At 49.2% G+C, this 17,743-nt stretch overlaps 4 protein-coding genes and 1 non-coding gene across 5 annotated transcripts; 2 read left to right on the forward strand and 3 right to left on the reverse strand.

Moving 5' to 3' along the window:
* Positions 1 to 504: 504 nt before the first annotated feature.
* Positions 505 to 576, forward strand: VTN00DRAFT_t215. Its single transcript has one exon. It is a non-coding gene; the product is annotated as a tRNA-Gly (tRNA).
* A 785-nt stretch (positions 577 to 1,361) lies between these two features.
* VTN00DRAFT_3186 (uncharacterized protein) lies at positions 1,362 to 1,844 on the forward strand (the record flags this gene model as incomplete). Its single annotated transcript, XM_069429475.1, has 1 exon — positions 1,362 to 1,844. The coding sequence occupies one exon, from the start codon at positions 1,362 to 1,364 to the stop codon at positions 1,842 to 1,844; it is 483 nt and encodes a 160-aa protein (XP_069282924.1).
* A 5,355-nt stretch (positions 1,845 to 7,199) lies between these two features.
* Positions 7,200 to 9,560, reverse strand: VTN00DRAFT_3187 (uncharacterized protein; the record flags this gene model as incomplete). The annotated part of the gene is made up of 2 exons (XM_069429476.1): positions 7,200 to 9,339; positions 9,424 to 9,560. The coding sequence occupies 2 exons, from the start codon at positions 9,558 to 9,560 to the stop codon at positions 7,200 to 7,202; spliced, it is 2,277 nt and encodes a 758-aa protein (XP_069282925.1).
* A 1,912-nt stretch (positions 9,561 to 11,472) lies between these two features.
* VTN00DRAFT_3188 (uncharacterized protein) lies at positions 11,473 to 13,080 on the reverse strand (the record flags this gene model as incomplete). The annotated part of the gene is made up of 5 exons (XM_069429477.1): positions 11,473 to 11,822; positions 11,880 to 12,373; positions 12,474 to 12,597; positions 12,666 to 12,798; positions 12,865 to 13,080. 5 exons carry the CDS (start codon positions 13,078 to 13,080, stop codon positions 11,473 to 11,475), a joined length of 1,317 nt encoding a protein of 438 aa, XP_069282926.1.
* A 1,108-nt stretch (positions 13,081 to 14,188) lies between these two features.
* VTN00DRAFT_3189 (uncharacterized protein) lies at positions 14,189 to 17,395 on the reverse strand (the record flags this gene model as incomplete). The annotated part of the gene is made up of 15 exons (XM_069429478.1): positions 14,189 to 14,237; positions 14,325 to 14,527; positions 14,586 to 14,703; positions 14,776 to 14,836; positions 14,898 to 14,935; positions 15,019 to 15,060; positions 15,115 to 15,270; positions 15,324 to 15,431; positions 15,495 to 15,505; positions 15,569 to 15,608; positions 15,666 to 15,676; positions 15,741 to 15,863; positions 15,913 to 15,989; positions 16,694 to 16,919; positions 17,297 to 17,395. 15 exons carry the CDS (start codon positions 17,393 to 17,395, stop codon positions 14,189 to 14,191), a joined length of 1,362 nt encoding a protein of 453 aa, XP_069282927.1.
* Positions 17,396 to 17,743: the final 348 nt, after the last annotated feature.

Here is a 17,743-nt window from a genome sequence, read left to right on the forward strand (position 1 = left end):
TCACAAGATGAGCAACATGCCCATGTAAGACACACAGATAGTAAAACATATCTGTTGCCATGGTCAGTCCTGAGCCATAGTCCATTAGGAAGCGCAGGAAGAGCCAGCAGACAATCAATTGTCCTACCTTCGCCATAATGGTACTGCTACAGTATCGGCGAAGAGTTTGTTTTTATAAGGAGATACAGGGATACAATTTTTGTGCCTCTATCTATGACTGAATTTTAAGTACTGCCAGCTCAGGCCCAGGGCTTTCAACGGCAGGACAAATGAATCATTATTCTCTACAGAGTATGCGATATTTCTTTAAAAAAAGAAAGGCATAAAATAACGTAAAATAAAAACGAAAAAGCCAAAACCTACAACGGAACCGGATTTGCTGGTGGTCACCCAACTACTAACTTACTAACCGCCCGGCGTGTGGCTTGTGCGCGGCCACGTGGGTGTAACCGACAAGGTGTTTGTTACATAAGAAAATAGATGTGGCTATATTTCAGCAATTCAGCACTAGTGGTGTAATGGTTATCATCGTTGCCTTCCAAGCAATGGATCCGCGTTCGATTCGCGGCTAGTGCATACTTTTCTTTTTTTCCTCTTGCCCTTTTTTTCACTACCCAACCAACTAGAGCGCCCTTAGGATCATCATCCTAGCCTTTCTTTTCTCTTTGGAAAAGACCAGCTAGGAGAGGCCCTGTGGCATTAGCTAACGGACATTTCAAATCTGCCGGTTGATGGCTTGTTCTTTTTGAAGGCGAGAGGAATAGAGAAGACTCAAGGACTGTTCGTTATCATGACTTGTTATACTTGCCTCATAAGCCTAAGGCGTCGTGGAACATATTATGGAGGTGATATCGTGATGGCGAACTGAAAAGGAAAGGGGGGGGGGGGGGGGCGTCGATCGTGTAGGAGCTCATTTTAGCTTCAACCTCATGAGATGATTACTAGACCCCAGCAATAGGTTGAGGTGCGAGCTCGTCACTGGTGCTCTGAGGAAAATATATAACCATAGATGTGGACATAGAAGCCAGCCCATCCAGTAAGAAGAGGTACTGAGTGAAGACAGAGTAGTACAAAGAGTAAGCAGCCAAGGGTATATAGCCTGCAGCACAAAACGAGACAGATATTACGAGAACAGACAGGAAGCTTTGGACTCCAGCATTCATCCATAGTATAAATTTTATTTGTTGGTATCAGGCGCTGACAGCTCCCTACATAAGAGTCACGCTCGACCCGCAGAATCCATCCCATCACCAACCGACAATCCTCTACAATACAATCAAACAAGAAAGTTCCCTAAACTACTACCAAAGCACTTCAAAACTCCTACAAAGCTAGAAACTATGCATCTTACCAACCTTGCCATGGCTGCTGCTGCGCCTCTGGCTCACGCTGGGAGCAGGAACAGCAGACGGCAACCAGAACCGTATCCTGGCTACGCAATCGTCGTCAACAACTGCCAGGACTCAATCTACCTCTGGTCCATCGGCTCGACCGTTGGACCCCAAGTCAGAATTGATAGGGGCGCCAACTACACCGAGCGCATGCACTACGATCCCGGCTCAGGCGGGGTCACGCTCAGGATCACCTCCGGCGCGAACGGCCTGTGCTTCGCCGAGCCGCAGATGATCTTTGCATACACCCTCAAGGGCATCCAGGTCTATTACAGTCTCGCAGACCTCTACGGGGATCCCTTCAGGGGGAGACGGGTGGCACTGGTTACGTCAGGAGTCCATACGCCGAACCCCCCTTGCAATGACATTGTGTGGGAGAGGGGCGTCTCGCCCGGTCCAGTCTCGCCTAGAATATGCTTTTTCGGTTCAAATCTGACTTTGACAGTCTGCTGAGTTGAGAGGGCCCTAATTCTACCGTTCAGAGAGGGACCAGATAGCAACACATGGTTAACGATCTTTGTAGTACAAATACCTAAATAAAGTCAAATGAAACATAGACATTCTAGGGGGTACTGTATCGGGGTGCTCTACATCCAGGATTCTGCGTTCTTTCTAGGAATTAGTGTGGTATTTATAATTAATTAATTGAATCCCTCTTTGTTTTGCCATCCTATCTTCGTCTCTTTTTGACTCTAGGCTCTCCCACCTCCGGCAAGCTTCCCCCCAAAGAAGCTTTTCCCATATTGTCCCAGTACAATGTATTGGCAGCTCAACAGGCTAATCTACCACTGTTTAAGCAACACTACCTACCTAAAACCAGTTCAACGATCGAGTCAGGGGAGTGTGTAACACAACAGCATCCTTTCTCAGCCAATCTTGTTTTAAACAGAGATCAGCATGACGTTTTTTGCGGTGTGCCTATGGGTAAACTGGAGTAAACATGTTCAAATAACTGGTTTTCAACATATCAAGGTACATGATTACATGTTCTCTTTTGGCAAGATACTCACTCACCAAGAATAATCTCCACGGATTTTGCTCTGGAGACTTCTATAAGTATCCTGGTGATCTTCTAAAAGGAATTAACTGAAATCATATGCGATCTGTAAAGCGCTGTTACATGCGCAAGGGGTTCGGGTTGGGTTGGTATCTGTGTTCCCCGGAAATTCTTTGTTAAGATTGCATATCCCTATATGTCTACCCAATACCACCACACTTCAAGACCACCCTGCTGAGTGAGGTCCTGGCCACCCTTTTCCAGAATAATCGGTGAACTTGTCACCGAAACTTAAAATCACGCCCTCCTTGAGAAGAAGGCGCGGGAGATTGATGGCCTTAGATAATACCTCTGACTTCGATACGTAAACAACGTCTTGAGGTCCGCCGCAGTCGGCGCTGTGGTATCAGTCTCTCTGGGTCCCGGAAAATGGCTTCTGCAGGTTCTTCGCTGGCATCACCCAGTGCCCGCGCACTCGTGGTTGCGCGAGGTTAAGGCGGTATCACCCGCTAACCCCCCGCGGACGGCACCGAGGCAAGAATTGATCACCGATAAGCCGTTAGTAGTTAGATGAGTGGCACCACCGAATCGCATCTGTTGTAGGTTTTTGATATTTTTATCCCCCTCTGGCTTAAAAACAAACACCTGAAGGCTTGCTTGGTTGCTGTGAAAGAAGAGGAGCAGATTCGATGGCGTTGGAGATTGCACCCAAGATCAATTGACGGCGGAATTTGAAGTCCGTTAAAGTATTATTCGGATAATAATCCTTGCCACAGAATATGCATATATACATATAACCATCAATGCCTTCCTTCATCTTGGGAATTATTAGGCTATTAATACCGTTTGGGAATCCTCTTGCAACCCAAACCAACGCCTCCCTATTAGATTGGTCAGAAACCATTTTCTTTTTCTCTTCCTGTCACAGAGGGATATATATAAGAGGAAAGAAAAAGGAGGTACTAAGCACATATCACAACAGCTTCACAGCAAACAGGTTGATCTGCGCATCCAACCCTATTTGTCGGTATTTCACCTGTCAACCGTTAGCTTTGTGTGATATATAGATGAAAGGGAAGGGGAAAGGGGAAAGGGTGGTTTCTTACATCCAGCCCACACGTCGCCATTCTCCTTATCCTCTATGAGACTTCTCTGAGAACAGCATGCAAATGTACGACCAGCAGGGCAGAACATTGCACGAGGAAGCAGACTGGCAGAGGAGACGGTCGAGGCTATCATCATGGAGAGAAGGGCAATGTGGGAATGCATGGTTATTGTTGATTTTGTTCTTTGAGTGACCCAGTTCATTAAACGACATGATGATCTTGCATCTAAATACAACCGCAAGTATGATTATCAATAAGCTCGATGTGAGGGTCCAGATATTATCAAGAATTGGTTCAATCTTGTTCAGAATAGTATAGCAAAATATGGTATTCTTGAACAGGATATCTACAATTGTGATGAAACAGGCTTTCAAATGGGTGTGGCGTCTACAGCAAAAATCATCATTGGATCTCATTATTCTACAAGCTGTGTACAAGCTATACAGCCTGGGAATCACGAATGGGCGACAGCCATTGAATCAGTCAATGCCACAGGCTGGGCCCTACCCCCTATGATCATCTTTGCTGGCAAGGTCCACCAATCTACATGGTATCAAGATCCGCCTCATGACTGGACAATAGGCCTAAGTGACAATGGATGGACCAATGATCGGCTGGGATTGCTTTGGCTAAAAGAGGTCTTTGAAAAGCATACAGCTCCACGGACTATAGGGAGATATCACCTTCTAATTCTAGATGGCCATAGCAGTCATGCCACTGCAGAATTTGACTTCTTCTGCAAGAATCATGAAACAATTCCTCTCTATATGCCATCACGTTCATCCCATCACCTACAGCCTCTTGATGTTTCTTGCTTTGCTCCCCTAAAGCAGGCCTATGGGGAGCAGGTTCAGAAGAGCATGCATCTTGGCATCAATCATATTGATAAGCAAGACTTCTTATTGCTATATCAATCTTCACGCATGAAAGCCCTTTCAGCAGCCAATATATGCAGTGGATTTGCAGCAACAGGCCTAGTGCCATTCAATCCACAGCGTGTGCTAGTGTAACGGGGAGTTCTGCGGATCGGATTAGAGGTGGTTCGGACCGAGGATAAGGAGGCAAGCGAGGGATAAGGAGTCAGGGATGAGGCGGGATAGTTTTCCCTTCGTCACCATGTTGACAGGTTTACTGTGGAGGGTTGTTAATCAGGAGAGTACGGAAAGAATTCAATGTTGATGAAGCCTTTGATTCTCTTTCTATGATTTCAGAACGATCCTTCCCTCCTAACCTCGTCCCTTTTGCTCTGCTTATTCCGGCCAGCCTCCCCTACGAAGAGGCTTGATTTGCCGTCCCCGTTCACTATATAGGATCTAGGCGCATTTCTCTTTCTCTTCTGGTGTTAATGGGCAGCTTGTAGCTCCCTATTTTCCTGTGCAAGAAGGACTGCATTATGCATTGCAATCTGACAGCCCTTAACTAGTCGATTAAGAGCTTGATTTGCAGGACTTGGTGGGCTTTGAGAATGTTTTAATAGACGCTTAAGAGCCTGGGTTGAAGCTCCAATTCCTTGATATTATGAGGTGTCTCAGGAATCCAGGACGCTGATTCATTGCTGTGAGATATAGTAGGTGGTGTTGGTGTCTTCATCTGAACATGAAGTCGCGAAAGCACTTGATCTGGCTGATATGGGACCAAGCCAGTAGTTGCAAATCCACTGCAGATATTGGATGTGGATAGAGCCTCCATTCGCGCAGATTGATATGCAATAAGTCTTGCTTATCAATATGATTGATGCCCTGCCGCATGCTGGATTCAACCCTCTTCCCATATGCCTTCTTTAGAGGTGCAAAGCAGCCAACATCAAGTGGTTGAAGAAGATGTGAGGAATGGGGTGGCATACATAATGGAATGATCATATTCTGGGTGCAGAACTGATCAAATTCAGGTGTGATATGACTTCCATGGCCATCAAGGATCAACAATTGATACTTGCCAATTGCACAGGCATGGGTATGCTTATGGAACGCCTCTTTTACCCAAAGCAAGCCAAGTTGATTATTTGTCCAGCCATTCTCGCTGACACCAATCACCCAGTGAGATGCCATAAAGATTGATGCAACTTTCCCGCAAATAGGTAAGGCCCATCCAGTTAAATTGATTGACTCAATAACAGTCACCCACTCACAATTTCCTGGCTGTATAAATCTAGCACGGCTAGCTGATTGATCTGAGCCAGTGATAACTTTGGCAGTTGAGATCACACCCATTTGAAAGCCAGTCTCATCAAAGTTGTAGATATCTTGATCAACCACCCCATATTGCTGGTAACATCTCGCACGCGTTGAAACCATTCACAGATGGTCTTTGGATCTTCACAGTGAGCCTGTTGATAATCATATTTGCGGTTATATCTTGATTGGAGCTCGGTATGGTGTTTAATAAAGTTTTGAACCCGATTTTTGCCGACCATATCAGTGGAGTAGTAGTGGATTCATTACAGTCTGCCAGTAGTAGATTTGCCATTTGCTGAACATTAATAGATCCAGGGGGCAGCCCACATTGATCCATATCTAATATGCAATTTTTAAGCACAGATTCCTCGACGGTGGTGAGTTTTTGATTATTTGGGGTTGAATCTACGCGTGCGACGCGTCCGCGAAGACGGAAGGCAAGGGTAGAACATGGAACATTATATGCTCGCGCAGCAGCATTAATGCTTGAAAATTGGCCTTTTTGAAAAACTTGAATAGCAAGGAGAATTCTGCCCTCTTTTTGAGCAGTTAAATTGCTTGATGTTGCTGACATTTTAGTTGCTGAATCTGTTGAACGCGTTGCATGGGTGGAGAGGTGGCTCGCTCGCTCGTCAACTACGTTATCAAAATCTTCATCTCATAGTCACTATACAGAAGCCTATTGGTCAGACCATTGAATTCGAACGCGTACAGAGCCCAAATATGGACCCTACCAGCCTTATATTGACCATATCATCCATTGCAATGGGGGTAGTATTACCATTCATCCGACCAATTATATGCTGTATCGCCGTCGCCGTCGCCATTGAGAGAACGTGGCTGCTGAAGGGGAGTGGGTGATGGGTTTGTGTCTGATCCATGATGTCTGCGTAGGTATCTGCAGTCCCATACAGTCTCACATACAAAGACTGACATTGATTCTAGCATTTTACGCTTGGCTATATCAGAAAATCAAGCGAATTCAACGCGCTAGTAGCGTTCTAGCGCCTCGAATATTGGTAAGTTGAAGTTAAACTGTTAAACAATCCAGAGAAGAATATAGATTATTACAGTTCGGTAAGCCCCAGAACATGGTCATGGGAGCCCACCCCATGACCCTACACGTATACCCGCGGCGAGTTATGATGGAGTTGGAAGGGATATACACACTACTATGTACTGCATGTACCAGAACAGTCGGTTAGTAGTTTATGCATGACGACCGGCGAATCCTGCGCGTTGTAGGGTGTCGGAGACAGGTTCGGCCTGATCAACTAGGGCATTAGGCACAGGGTTAGGGCTAGCCTTTGTTGTCTTTGTCCGCCACGTCTATAACCTTCGCGCGCCAGCCTAGAATTCTCCTTCCTACCTACTACTACTTGGTCTTTTACTACTAGAGAATCAAGCTTCTACTACTACTGACCTACTACTCCCTAACTTCCTAATACTGACATAGGGTCTTCATTCTTTTTATATATTTATTTTATTATTTACCTGATGTATCTATCTCCTAAGACCTGGATATTCTCCACTAGTTTACTGATTCCGTCTGGACCGAGTGGTTGATCTCCTCCGGGTGAACCCGTTTCCACGCCTCCATGACTCGACCGTGAAGCCGACCATCTCTCACAGCTAGATAGATCTCGCTGGCCAGTGTTCCGATGATCTTTTTCGTCGCCCTCGACTGTGTCTGTTCCTCTCCCTGTAGACTTCCATTGATTTCTTCCGTCGACTGAAAGGTCGGATGATCGACGAGGCCTCGATGCATCGGGACATTCAGCTCGCGGCGGACAAACTCGTAGATGGTCTTTGATGCCGGGCTGATATAGTCGTGTGTAGTCTGGTGCGAGAAGAATGCGGCTCGGGTGTGGTCGTATACCTCGCTCAATGTGCTTCCGGCTCTCTTTTGGTATTCTTGGATGAGGGGGAGAATGTTCACGTCTACGTCCGGTGGAGGTGGAGACATGCCGGGAGAAGATTGATCGTTATGACCATGGTGGTGAGATATCAGCAGCTCGAGGAACGGTCCTAATGATTCCCTGGCTGCGGCCCGTCCGCGATCGTTAAGGTCAAGGTGTGATAGAATCACCCATTTCTCGAGCAAGGTCTTCCACGCCTGTGACGCCAGGGTGTCTAAATCCTTTCTTCCATCGTCCTCCCCCCCCACACTGAATGGCCGAAAGACCTCATGAACGATCTCACGGATAGCTGGCTCCACAGTCTTGACAAACTCCAAATGCAGACACCGAAGATCTAGCGCCTGACACAAAGCGTACAAATACGTCGCCGCCATCAGGGACACGACTTCGACAGCCTCAATCGCATACCGCGCTGCCACCAACGCCAACGAGTTCACCGACTGATTGTTCATCTCGGTGGTCTGCCCATGCGCGCTGACGGGATGAGCCAGATACGCCAGCTCGGACATATACGCGGCCATGTTGACGTCGAAGCCCTTGAACGTGAAAGACAGGCTGGGGTCGTCGGCGCTCAGGTTCGGCGGCAGTCCCTTGTTGAGCGTGTTGTTGATCAGCTCCGAGCACTGCGCGTACAGCAGCTTTCCAAACATCTGCATGGCTGTTGTGGTCTTCTCCATGGCGGACGTAATGGATGCTGCTTGGAAGTTGCCGCCGTGGTGGATGCGGTTGTTGGATACGTCGATTAAGGGGTTGTCAGTCGTCGAGTTTACTTCGGTTGCGATTTGACGATGCGCCAGCAGCAGATCCTCTATCTGGGGACCGATCCACTGCGGTGCGGTCCGCAGGGGGTACCGATCTTGGACCAAGCCCTGCGTCTGGGGACCTTTGTCAGGAGACAGCTTGGATCCGGAGAGAAAGGCACGGATGTTGGCGGCCGCCTCGGTCTGACCCGGATGCGGTCTGGTCGCGGAGATAAAAGGATGGTAGTTATGGGCAGTCCCCAGCAAGGCTTCGGTGCCCATGGCTGTGAGCATCTGGACGAGCATGGCAATCTGCTGAGCCTGGTGGATGGCGATGCAGGCTGCCGCGCAACTGGTTGCTGTTCCGTTCGTGATCCCAAGACCTTCTTTAGCCTGCAGACGGACAGGTTGCAGCCCTGCCTGTTCGAGGGCTTTGTCTGCAGGTAGATATATGGGATCGAGGGCGTTATCATTGTCGTTGTCAGTCCCAACTCGCACAAACACATCCGGATTGCCCTCGAGCATGCCAGCTATGTAGGATAGTGGCGACAAATCCCCAGACGCTGAGATGCTTCCTCGAAGCGGGACGACGGGCGTCATATTTTTGGCCAGCAGTGTCAGGATGGACTGAATCACGCTGATCCGAACCCCGGAATGGCCTCGGAGAAGCGTGTTACATCTGATAAGCACCATAGCCCTGACGATGGCGACGGGCAATGCATGTCCACGAAGGTGTCCTTTTGCGGTCCTTGCCGCTGTGCTTGACGAAGTAACTACTCCTGTTGTTATTCCCTTGTCCGATGGCAACGAGATGCCGACATTGAGGTGCTGTTGTAGTGCGATCTGGAGGCGCCGGACTTTGTCTGTGCGAGTGTCTGCACTGCCTCCGAAGCCTGTGTTGACGCCGTAGATGGTGCGACCGAGTTGGAGCTGTTGATCGAGGAAATCGACGCTCTGTTGGACTTGGTCGATGGTGGTGGGATTGTTCGTCAAGCTTGATTTTGCGCCGTATCTTTCAGAGTAAGAAATTGATTAGCCTGATCCCGAATTCCCAGTTGCCTTCGTTTCTGGAGAGGAGAAGGATTAGCCAACTTACAGACAAACAGCTATAACCTCCGCAATAGTCAGCGACTGTCCGTCGACCGAGACCGGTTTGCCCGACTCGAGACATTCTCGAAGCGAGGTCCATTCAGAACTGGTCAATACGGCGTGCGGAAGCGAAAGGATGTCCATGTTTAATGGCTCAGCCGAGCAATTGATCTGATCACTATAGGTAGATATATGGCAGTGCTGATCGAAATGATCGATGTGATACAATCGCCTTGTTAATGGCGGTGGGACGCGGCGCAGTCAGCCTTGACCTAGTGTTTAGGTAGTATGGAGCTTGGAAGCTACACAATGGTGGTACACCCGTGTTAAGTAAGCAAGATATGTAATATAATAGCGAAAAAAGCTATCAAGTAGGTATACTGCTGATATTTCGAACAGTTTGTTGACTAGTAGGATACAATATGCTCATACTTAGATCCTACTGCCTACAATGGCATAGTACGTGAGGTCCGTCCCCGAAAATTTCCTGAAACAAAGTACCATACATATCAAGCGAAGAGGCTCTAAAACAAAAGTCCCTAAAACGAAGAAATTAGCATATAGCCAAACAAAGAGCTTCATCTAACCGACGTTACACAGCGGTAAAATGACTCTGCGCTATCTGGCATAACATTATTATTGCCTATGTGTCGACACGCCTTATCAATGAGCTTTTGAGGAACATTGAGCGACAATTGTGGACATGACAAGGCGGGGTTTGAGAGTGGTACATATCGATAACGAGAAAACCTATCTCCTCGGAATCCAGGGACAACTGGACTAACGGATTACGGTACGTCCACACCGGCATTGTCCTACCTACATAAGGGCCTAGAATATGCACCGTACTTCTTTATGTGTACTGTAGTACTGCTTAGTAACCTGCATGCATACACTAACTAGGTTTCCATATCTTTCGTCACCCCCTCCCCTGTTACCTAATGTCATGGCGGATTGCTATTCTATAACCACATAACTTTGAAGCCACTGGAGGGTATCTGGACACTAATGATAGGTCACAGACTCTAGACAAAGACAGTACAGATCAAAATATAGCGAAAGTGGAAATCTAGGTGGCTTGGATAGGGGAGTGCGAAAGATATGGCAACCTACTGTACATGCACTGATTTACAGTACAGTGTCACTGACAGGGATATCCAAAATAGTGCAATAAGGACTCGGACTCTGCTTATCAAACTCTATTCTATTTGGTTCGACTCGCCTAGCTCACCAATACAAACAGTTGAAAGGGCAAACAGAAGAATGGGTAAATAGAGCAATCTTCTATTTCGTCCTTGAGATAACAAACAGCTATATACTGTACCTATCTACCTAGCTTTATCTAAATTGTTTGTACAGTACATGGACATGTACACCGAACAACAATATCAGTTCTTATTCAACAGCAATCCCTTCGAACACATCTTCTTCTGATCTAAGCCCTAGGTTCGTTTGGCCGGGCCGATCTGTACGGGTCGGTCATCTGACAGATAAAAAAAGATGGTCGTTTAAGCCGGTAGAGACGGACGAATCAAAGCACCTAGACCCCGACGACGCGCACGGTCCTTGCCAACCGCCGTGTCGTGTGACATCTTTGCTTGCTCTACCTATTCTTTGTCTACAGTACAGCAGATTGATCGATCAATATCAATCTGCAGGGGGTGGTATAAAGTCTTTTTTAAATATATTTCTTTCCTGTATGATCAATTACTACTCGTACTACTTCTATACGTGAGAGATCCGCGACAGTTGACTGAGAAATCATCAGTGAGCATCACTCTAAGTAGTATGGTACTGGTTCCATCCATCTTTCTTCCTCATGCTTGCACCTACCTACCTAGATAGCATTAGACTAAGCTAGCCCCGCTACAGAAAAGATACCACTGTCTTCCAATCAGCATACAAATCATTCTCATTGTAAAAAAACAACCCACTAAATTGCGCTACCATATACCTGATCTAAGTTAGGTACGTAGGTAAGATAACCCCACTAAATACACATACCTACAGTAGGTACCTACAGTAGAGTACCTAGGGCTCATCATCATCATGATCATCATGGTTCTGGTTCCGGCACCACAGCCTCCACAAGCCCCTCACAATCCCAATCCCCTCCCACCAGCGACTGCCTGGGGGGAAACCACAAATTCACAACCTTCAACCCCACCTCCCCCAACAGCTCCTCCCACTGCCTCCGCGAGCGCTCCATGCCAGCCAATAGAGTCATCATTGTGATGTCAACACAGGCAGGGCCGCTCGGGCACCCGACGTCTGGCAGGACGATCTCGTTGATCAGTAGGCGAGAGTAGCCCGGTTTCATGGCGTCGCGGAGGTGGGAGAGGAGCTGGCGACAGGCGGCGTCGGGCCAGTCGTGGAGGACGATATGGGTGTAGTAGGCTTTTGCGCCTGCATATATGGCTCATTGTTAGCACTTGTGTTTATGGGCATGAACCGGGGGGATACCTTTAATAGGCTGCAGCGTAAACATATCATGCACCATCGGCCTGATGGCCTTGTGCAGCTGATTCGGCTCCAGCGACCCAATTGTCTGGGGTAGATCCTGGAGGACCAGATTCTGCTCCCCGTTCTCATTATTCACAGCTTGAGGAAACTTCTCCGCGAACCGCTGCAGGTCGTGACCGGAGCCGCCGCCGACGTCGACGAGAAGAATGTCCCCATCACCATTGCCATCGTTCTTGTTCCTGCGGTAATCCTCAAGAAGAACCTCTTCAACAGGGAAATACTCGGTCCAATGCCTCCTAAAGGTCCGCGTGATCCTCATGTAGGTGTTGAAGTTCCGCGTCAGTTCCGGATCCGAGTGGACGTACTCGAACATGGCCTGGTCCGTGTTGAAGGCGTACTGGAAGAGTCCGTGTCGGCCGTCTGTGGGACATTTGTAGCCGTGGCGCTGGAAGTATTCAGGCATGTACGCGTGGACGCGGTTGGCCTGGTCGAAGCTGTAGGATATATAGAATTAGCGGACAGGTTTTTGTTTAAGTTAGATAGGTAGGCATGTAAAGAGACAGCGATATTGGTGATATAATGTGATAGACATACATATGGACCAAACCTGCTTCAATAGCGGGAACTGTCATGGCCCTCGTCAAGGGGGTGGAAACATATGTCTTCAACCCAGTCTCGGCAGCGTAACCTTCGGCTGTTAACGGGCGCATAATCCTGACTTTAAGGACCCAGGTATCAGAATGAGATTCATTAATTGTAACGACAAGTTGGCCATCCCGTTCATACCGATAAACAGCTCCTCAGCCCCAGAAACCTCTGCAAGCTCTGCTGCCGAGATCGGTTCTCCATCCCGTTCGACCAGTTTGTGAAACAGCTTCAGGTCGACCGCCAGTCGAAGGCAGATATTGTAGGTGAACGACTGCATTGCACACAGCGTTATCCGTTGCTTGCTCCACGAAGCAAGGAAAAGGGATTACAAATATACCTCAAATGTCTGTTTAAACACCGTCTTTTCGGGACGTTGCAGGGCGTTTACTAGTTTCTGCGCTTCGACGAGGGCCAAGGATCGGTGTCCATCGTTGTCCAGTCTGTCGACTGCCCTGATGACATCCTGCACTGTATTCTGGAGCTGCTGGATCAGGCGCGGGGCATCGATGTCACTTGTGTCCGTCTGCTGGTTCTCTTTCAGAGTGTCAGTCATCTTGGGATTGCGTTAGGATTTTCCTCTGGATCAGATATAATTCAACAGTTGCTCAATGTTGAAAAAATATTACATCACATTGAATGGAGGGGCGGGTATCTGAGACGAAATGCATTGTATGTAAAAAGACACCATGTAGCATCGCGCGTAAGACCGCTATCTTATCTTTGCGGGGCAACTTTTGCCCCTCATCATTCATGGGTAAGCAACTAGCCACTCCTCCAGTCGTCTTGTCTTGTCTGCTGCAACTAGAAGAGCCTGTAGGTTACATACTGCGGGTCCGAGGAACAGTCCAGCCTCGTCGGCGAGAGATTGGATTGGATGGTTAGCAGCGGTACGCCTAAGGCCACCCGCCTAGATGAAGCATATCACCTAAGCAGTAGCATGAAGTCCAGATCTGTCGCCAGTCACGGTGCATCGTGCGACGGACGGGCCGAAGCGTCCTACGCCGGGAGGCCGAACGCGCCTAATTACGTCCGTTGTGTTTGATCTCCGACCATCTCCGAGTCCCCCGCGTTTGGCCCGCCTGGGCCTCTCCGCATGCGGTCCGATTCGACTGATGCTGTCCTGGATGACGAAGGACCCTAGCGACTGCCTTCCAATCGAGTGCAGACACGGTAACGTCTGGGGCGCAAATGTTCAGGTCGAAGGGCGGCACATGCGAAAGCAGGATAGGATCGAGCACAACCGAAGACGCCAGTCCTCATGATCAAGACGAGCTTACCCGACGTCGTAAGCTTTGCAAGGAGAAGGATCCTGTTGGAGAGAGCCATGAGGGTGATGGCCGGGACTGGACCATTGTGTCTGATTGAGATGGGATATCATGCAGGAACTCAGGTGGGTAGAAGAAACTGCCCAAATGGGGGTAGTAACAACCCTAACCGTACTTCCAAGCTGCAAGTTACAGAGAAGAACAGGCCACCATGCTATGAGTGCACAACATTGTATGTACATTAGCAGTCGTATTTGTTATCAAGAGCTCGTTCATGGGGTTAACTTTATATACTGTGATTTGCTTATTTACCAAGATAGTGGTGGTAGTCGGTTGCGATTTCATTTCCGTTGATTCGTTTCATTTGTTTATATATTGACTCCACGGCTATTCATCTCATCTCCCGAGTTCCTCTTCCGTCGGTTTACGCCCGGTCACGAAGTATCTGGATTGCTTTCTGTTAGTACAGAGCTTACGTGGGGTGAAGGAGAATGGCACATCTGGCAGCCAACGGAAAGAAGCCCGGACTTACATCAAGTTATATGCGTGCAATGACCTACTCCGGAGCTGGTTCTTCACGATTGCAAGGAATATCTTTGCCTGCTCCTCGGTATACCCGACGCTGCGAGTCATGAGGGCGAGACCGTACGCGTCAACAGACTCGACGGCATTGATGTATTGGTACCGGCCGATTTCCTTGAGGTGGGGGTCCTTGGGCCACGGGCCCCAGGGGCACTATTATTTGAGTTCAGCATTATGGTTACGTCAGCCAATGGCCTTGGAGGAAACATACCCTGTAAACCTTTACCTGGACATCCCGGAAGCCGGCGTCGATCATCCACGGCTTGAGCTTGTCGACGATGTTGAGGGGGCGGTTTGCTTTGGAGCTCTCTTCTTCCAGGATGGTGAGGCTGGTGTGAGATTGGCCGTTAGCGAGGATCCATTCGAGGTAGTAATAGCATTTGCGACAGGGTGCTACTGACAATTGTACGAGAGGGGAGTCAGGTTTCAGGCTGCCGTCGTCGCTCCAGCACCAGATGGGGGCTTTCAGATAAGTCAGCCAGCCTGCTGTCATACTAAGATGGATCTAGGAGTCTGAGCCGACCTTCCTGCATCTCCAGGTATCCGCCCGGTTTAAGGTGTCTGGTACAACTTAGTACTCGTCTTTAGACAGGCGACATCGGCCGTAGAAGCTTATTATATGAGAAACAGGAATGACGGCTTACTTGTAGGCCTTGGCGAATAGCTCTGGCCAGTCTTTCACGGACCTGTCTATCGGTTTAGCCTCCGCTCCAACAAGCACGACATACGGCAATGCTCACCCCGCCAGCGTTCGACCGTGGATGTAATCAAAATGGTTTTCCTCGTACACCCAGTCCTCTTCAAAATCTTCGATGACAAACTGTGTGTTCGGGGCCACAAACTGGGGCTGGATCGGGCTAAGATCATTGCCTATCACCTTTGCCGACGGGTATAGACTACGCCCGCGTTAGATACATTACTTTCCAGTCACAGGAGGAGGACGCCTGACTCAGCCATGTCCAGAGCCCAGATGCCCGTTCCGGTTCCCAGGTCAAGGATAGCCTGGGGATGATTTAAAGGAGCCAAGTGATATCTGCCCCCGAGTATAAGAGTGAACCTGATCCCGGTAATGTCAGTCATGCCGTCCGCACGGTCTCAAAACGGCCGTATCGGCACTTACACATGGTGGACCTATAGGACGTCAGAAAATGCCGTGTGACGACATATAGCATGGTCTAAACGTAGCAGACTCACCAAGTCCAGACGATCCTTTTCCTCCTCATCGTTCGGGAGCCTCCAAGCAGAGTCAACTTTCGGTCTCTTGACGAAATGCTAGCAGATTGCAGCTTACACATATTTCCCCTGGTAAGTGTGTGAGACAAGTCTGCTAATGTATATCTGGACTGGGGATAGAGCAGCCTCGTACCTGGCGATAGGAATGATAACGCCGGCCATTCTCATATACATAATTCGTAACCTCGGAGGCCAGCGAAGTCAGATCGCTCTCTGCGTCGCTGTAATAGTTGCTATCGGTTTCATCGGAAGACGGCTGCCAAGTTCAGCTCGGTGTTGAACCAGATCAACCTACGCCAACTTACCTCGATGTACGAGGCCTGGTGGCCGGCACGCTCGTGGTCCGGCCCGAGCGAAGCCTCTGGGGCATCTGTTGACATCACTGATAGACAATTGCTAGTGAGAACTTCAACCGTGGTTTGGAAAGGCGTTGTAGCCGTTGGGGACACAAATGACGGGGAGTGGGGTATCGTGCGCTCAAAACTGAAGAATTGTGGTGTCGGAGGAATCAGGCCAGATAAGAACAGTCGTCCCTCCGTGCATAATCCCCGTCGGGATTCTATATCGGGGACCAGGATTCGCGGGGCTCCCGTATGCAGGGCTTGTGACCGAAGGTGCGTGAGCGAGAATCACTCGAAAGGACACAGGGCCGGCAACGGCGAGCGGCCAAGAAGTCTGAGCAGCATCCACGGACGCCTCCCGGCGCTATGAGAAAAGATGATGGAGAAGTAATGGCTATGTCGAGTTTGCGGCCCGTCCGGAAGGCCTCTCCGGCCAACAGCGGGCCAGATTTTGCGGGCAGCAAAAGTCAGACGGGCTTAAACATCCACTCGGCGACATCCTGCTATCCTCCGTGTGGAAGGGATGCGAATTGCCTTTGGTAGACTCTCCGTCAACAGTGATCTCAGCAGCCGAGGTGCTCCACTAAAGGTTTAGAAAGCTCGGAACGGATATTGGGGAACCGAGTCCACAGGAAATGGCGTCTACTCCGTCCCTGCGATGCATGACGACATGCACATCCGCTTGAACTTGGAGAGCATTGTCAATGTCTATAGGAGCACCGGGAGGGTTGTGGTGCGGACGTACCTGGAAGTTGACCACGCGGTGCTCCAGTCCTAGATCTGCGATTTGGCAGAACCCAAGCACCACAGAGTCGGAAACAGCCAGGCCTCACTAGTCGACCGACCCCTGGGTTCTTCTGAAATTCTTCAGCCTGTTCTCGTCGCGATTGCAGCCCTGCAGCGTGGGTTCGGGCGGGGGCGCGGTTTAGTCTCTCGCCGGCGCCGTTCAGCTCGCTAGTGCCGCGGCGATCCTGGCAAGGTCGAGTCGTCAGATACAGCGCTCACCCCCCGTTTTCCGTCGCGATTCCATCACGTCTCGGCTCCATATTCTCAGTACAGATATGACAGGCTGCTTCGTTCTCTCGGGACCTGCTGATGAACTGGATGGACTCCTCAGCATGATAACCCGGCAGCAGCACTCCGGTCCGGATTATTTAGGTACTGACGCCCTTTTGTGCTGCGGGGTCTTAACGTGCATGGTCGTGCGCATCCCACAACAGCCCGGAAAGGTTCTCGAATCCAAAACGGGACACTTGCTGATCTGGTCTCAATCACAGATAGCCATAACAGCAGGCTTTGTCAGAGTTGAGATAATCCTAATCTTTACAGCATCGATAGCGGCACTTACCCACTCACGGACAGCCGCCAGCGCACCAGGGACCTGCCAAACCATCTTCCTGATCGAGCTATCCGACGTCGGGCCAGGTAATGTAAGATTCTGAGGCATTGGAGCCGAGCCGATATACGAGTCGGTTTATACTACACACATTCCTTTCTCTTTCCTTGGAATCGGCACCTACCCCCAACATTGTCCTTCCAAACACCAAACGGCTGGTGCCCCAGCACCGTATGCGCTCTTCACCAATAAAGAAACTGCCTGCTCGAAATTCCCTACCGTATGAGCGCACTAGCTTGTCCTCGAAACGGCTGACGGCATATTTATTTATTCTCCGGACTTGCATTGAAGGCTCAACTTCACCATTACCTGCCTACCTAGGTAGGCGCTAGGGGCCATTACCATCCAGTCAACTGCATAGCAGCGCAAGTCTTATTTGATATTTGATGTAGCGGTACC

This window comes from Thermoascus crustaceus, assembly GCF_041956765.1.
Source record: "Thermoascus crustaceus strain CBS 181.67 unplaced genomic scaffold VTN00scaffold_13, whole genome shotgun sequence".
In the NCBI taxonomy this organism is placed as follows: Eukaryota; Fungi; Ascomycota; class Eurotiomycetes; order Eurotiales; family Thermoascaceae; genus Thermoascus; species Thermoascus crustaceus.